This window comes from Octopus bimaculoides, chromosome 11, assembly GCF_001194135.2.
Source record: "Octopus bimaculoides isolate UCB-OBI-ISO-001 chromosome 11, ASM119413v2, whole genome shotgun sequence".
Lineage (NCBI taxonomy): Eukaryota > Metazoa > Mollusca > Cephalopoda > Octopoda > Octopodidae > Octopus > Octopus bimaculoides.
Window position 1 is genome coordinate 56,123,443 of NC_068991.1, and position 4,813 is coordinate 56,128,255.

The following is a 4,813-nucleotide window of genomic DNA, read 5'->3' on the forward strand; positions in this document are numbered from 1 at the left end:
TATATATATATATATATATATATATATATATATATCTTGATCCGGGAAACATTTTAAACTCCAGGAAAGAAGTAGTTAGTCAGTGCCCTCATGATGTTTTCTGCTACAAGCTTGGGCTTCACTATTTGTTGAATAGAAATGTGACAGCATCTTTGAATATCACTATGGTTGGAACCGATGTAAGAGAGATAACCCTGTCCATCCTGTAACACATCCTGCATGGCCATTCTAGATATATATCTTTTGTTTATAAACCTAACTGACTATGACGTCTTTCTCCTTCCAGTTGTAGAGAGGTTATGTGTCTTTGACCATTTGAGTCTGATGAGTTGCCTTTACAGCTTTAACAATTAACTTCCTAAAAACATTTTACTGCTCTAATCTTTTAGAGTGTGCTTCTTTTTCAGATATATGAACTACTGATGATTCATTACACACTCTAGTTGCAGAATGTTTTTCAAAAGGCCACCACATAATCTGTGTTCTATCACTGTACTTCTGGCCATGTGTTTCTACATAATCACAAAAGTTACTGTCTCTTGTATACTATGGAGTTATATGATCTCGGTTATTCTACAAAATATATATATTTATGTATGTGCTTGTTTCATTTTAGAAAAGTATCAAATATGTGGTAGCTGGTAGTAATGTAGAAACATGTAATGCATGCAGAGCCCTTGTACCTTTTTCAACATTTGCTCTATCTAAAGAGACCCGTGAACCCCGTGAGATCAACATAGACCTTGCTAAACAAGAACAAGTAAGTTTATAATCTTATATATTTTTGTCTTAGTTTGTCTGGAGTGACATCATTATTAAGAATTGAAAGATATAAGGCTCTGGTTGGAAAAGCAGATGCTTTTTAAATTTTAATGTATTTTACATATTTTAGTAATTGGACTGTGGTCTTGCCAGGGTATTGAAGGGTTTAGTCAAAGAAATTGAACCCTAGTACAATCTTTTGTAAATATTAAATATGATACTTAATTTATCTGTCCCTTTTGCTGAACTGCTAAGTTGAAAACACATAAGCAACTCAACACCAGCTGTCTAGTGATGGTGGTGGGTGGTTGGGGTTGGGAATAAACACACAAACACATGATGGAGTTCCTCAGTTTCTATCTACCAAATTCATTCATAAGGCATTGGTTGGCTTGGTACAAAAGAAGAGACATTTACCCAGGAGGTGCCACACAGTGCGACTGAACCCAAAATCACATGGTTGCAAAGTGAGCTTCTTAATCACACAACCATGTTTAATATGTGCAAAGGATAATGCGCTTCAATTAAAAATTTTTATTGTTTATGATTGTGCAAACCAGTAATAACCTGGGGAAAAAATTCATTATTTATTCTGATGAGAGAAAGAGAGAGAGATATTGTTATGGTTTAAATATAGGAGCTATTTTTACCTCAAAGCTGAATGTATGTTTAATAAATGTACACTTGTAAATTTGTCTAAAACTTGTATGTAATATGTGTTATTTTAGGATACTGCTGAATATGTAGTGCTTGAGGATACGAAGGAAAAATGTGACACATGCAAAAATATGGAGTCTCTTCCAACACCCACTACATCTACTCAACTCCAAGAGGTCAACATAGACCTTGCTGAACAAGCAGAAGTAAGTTTATATTCTGACACAGTTGATCTAACTGTGCTTATAGTGAGTTTATTATTAAGTTATTGATATATATATATATATATATATATATATATATGTGTGTGTGTGTGTGTGTGTGTGTTGTTATTGGTGTTGTTTAATCCCTGCTCAACTCTGATCTCAAACACACTTGTCTTACTGTTGCTTCCTGTTTCCCCCTTTCTTTTCACACTTTTCTGATGGGCTGTAGTGCACATGAGCACTGGATACAGTAAGCTCTAAAAAATATATACTCACAACAGAGGCAGTGTTAATACCAAGAGGTAATATTTATCCCTATTTAAACGCGGATGTTCTATAAGAACAAACTATGCTGTGGTAGATACCATGAGAGAAACTCTCATACGGGCTTTTGGTGCAAAATGTATACTTGTTTATATCACTAACAGGGGAAATAATTCCTCACCATTTCCAGCACCAAGACCACCAGATCATGTAATTTTGACCTTCCTTGATCTTGTCAATGATGGGATAAACGCTCGGCTGCTAGAGATAGCAGTGACTCATCTTCCTACCAGTGATATATAGAATAACAGTTCTAGGATAGATGCTGGTGTCACAGTTAGCCAATGAGCTTGTTAAAAAATGTATATCAGTGACAGAAGCACTGTTAATCTATATATCGCTGGCAGTTGAGTGTCCATCATTGACAAAACCAAAGAAGGTCAAAATCATATGATCTGGTGATTTTGGCACTGGAGATGGCAGGGATTTATCTTCCTGCTAGCGATATAAACAAGAGTACACTTTGCACCAAAAGCCAATATGAGAGTGACTCTCATGGTATCTACCACAGTATAGTTTATTCCAATAGAACATCCACATTTGAGTGGGGATTAATATCACCTCACAATAATCTCTCTCTCCCAATTTCTACACACACACATGTGTATGTGTATGTATATATGTGTGGCTGTACGTGAAATACATATATATCTTATTTTAGGGTAGCACTAAATACTTCGTGACTAATGATAACAAGTACATTGGTACCAATGCTGTTTCGACATCCAGAACAGTCAAAGAGGTGTATCAACCCCAAGATATCAACGTTCACTTTGCAGAACCAGAACCGGTAGGTATATTATCTAATATATTCATATTCATAGAAACTTTATTATTTACTTATTTGTTATATATATTAGTTATTTATGGTTTTGTTATTTGGCACCAATTGAGCTCTGATTGAGCAGACCTATTATCAAAAGTCATTCCAAATGTGACCATCACCCACATTTTGTTTCAGGTGTAATGTATATAGGATTACACTATTTAATGTGTGATATTTCTGAAGATGGTAGGGTGTTAACTTCAGGGAAATTTGCCTGCAATTTTTACGGAGGGCTACATTGAGGTTCCTTCATTGATCTTTTATCTTCTTTTACTTGTTTCAGTCATTGGACTGTGGTCAAGCTGGGGCACCACCTTGAAAGATTTAGTCAAACAAAGTGACTTCAAGACTTATTTTATTGATCACTTTTATTAAACCGCTAAGTTACTGGAACATAAACAAACCAACACCAATTTTCAAGCAATGGTGAGAGACAAATACAAAGGCACAGACAGACAGACACACAGACACACACACACACACACAAGGTATCTATCTGTCAAATTCCTCTCAAAGCTTTGGTTGGCCAAAGGCTATAGTAGAAGACATTTGCCCTAGGTGTTATGCAGTAGAACTGAACTCAAGACCATATAATTTGGTAAGCAAACATCTTAATTACACAGCCACACCTGATGAAGTGTCTGTGTGTGTGTGTGGAACATGTGAGATCTTCATTGAGAAATTTTGATGCTTAAATTTCAAGGATTGGTTTGTGAGCTATCCTTGAACCTCACAAAGTAGCTCAGCCTAACAACTACATTAGTTTGCATTAATCTGTCATAGCTGCAACAGCCACTATAAACCAAAGAGACTTGTCAAATCCAAGATATCAATGTTCACTATGCAAGTAATCATTGAGCATTATATCCTTTTATATTCAAATTCTAAAGGGGTTAGAATTGTTTTCCCTTCCACTGTAAAAAAATAGATAGTATGAGGGTGATTGACTACAATATGGTGTCTCTATGGTGTCAGTGTTATGGTGTATGTTTGTGGTAGCCATGGAATGTCAACATTCATGCCCATGCATGCACACACACACATGCATATATATATATATATGCATATATATATACATACATACATATATGTACATATACATATATATACATAAACAGGCTTCCACATGAATGTCTTAACCACAGAGCCATGCTTATATTCATATATATATATATATATATATATATATATTCATATAAATATATATGTGTATTTATATATTCATATATATTTTTGTATTTATTCTTAAACACGAAATCAGACTGGTGAGTGTGTTAACTTAATAAGGTACTAAAAGAGAATGACTCTCGCCAAAAGAATTTTATTGACAGTGACTTTGAAATTTTGACCAATGAAACCGTCATCAAAGTCACTGTCAATGACAGTGTAAGAATAATAAATTTGTAAAGTTGTACTCTACAAAAGTATAGAGTAATGTAAAATTGTTTTTAATATAACTGAACATAAAAAAAACAAATATTAACTTAATATACATCATATACATACATATATATATATATATATATATAAGTTTATATATATATTAATATTATTTCAGTTATTAAAACTTTCGATATTTTAAATACGTTAATAGTTACCAGAGGTAGCAAAATTACACTAAAAAACAAGATATCACAGCCGTACACATGTATATACGCGCACACACACACATATGCAAACCTTCATTAGACTACGATGTTTCATTTACTTTCAATTTTATTTACTTTTTCGCTACATATAAATATGTCATTAGGTTCCCTCATATGATGTACTACCTTAGTTCCCTCCCTTCCTCCCTCTTTTCTGACTCAGCAATTAGCTCTCTCTAATTTAACAGAACCACAACATATTTATCTCCCCATATTTAAATAACTCTCTGAGTTTAACCTTTAGCATCACGTCAAAAACACCCTCCCTTTATATCTCTATGTAAACTAGCGTTCTTATTCCTAAAGCCCATGGAATAATATCGTTGACCCCTTTACATCTCTATGTAAACAAACCTTCTAACGGTCACTGACCATGTAACATCTCAGCT

The 4,813-nt window shown here is 34.1% G+C and overlaps 1 protein-coding gene across 1 annotated transcript in view; it reads left to right on the plus strand.

The window, feature by feature from the left end:
• Window positions 1-4,813, plus strand: part of LOC106876992 (uncharacterized) — a 46,125-nt gene that overhangs the window by 40,610 nt on the left and 702 nt on the right. The window contains exons 17-19 of the mRNA XM_014925769.2: window positions 617-760; window positions 1,491-1,625; window positions 2,611-2,739. Of these exons, the coding sequence (XP_014781255.1) occupies window positions 617-760; window positions 1,491-1,625; window positions 2,611-2,739 (408 nt within the window). The remainder of the gene's footprint in view (window positions 1-616; window positions 761-1,490; window positions 1,626-2,610; window positions 2,740-4,813) is intronic.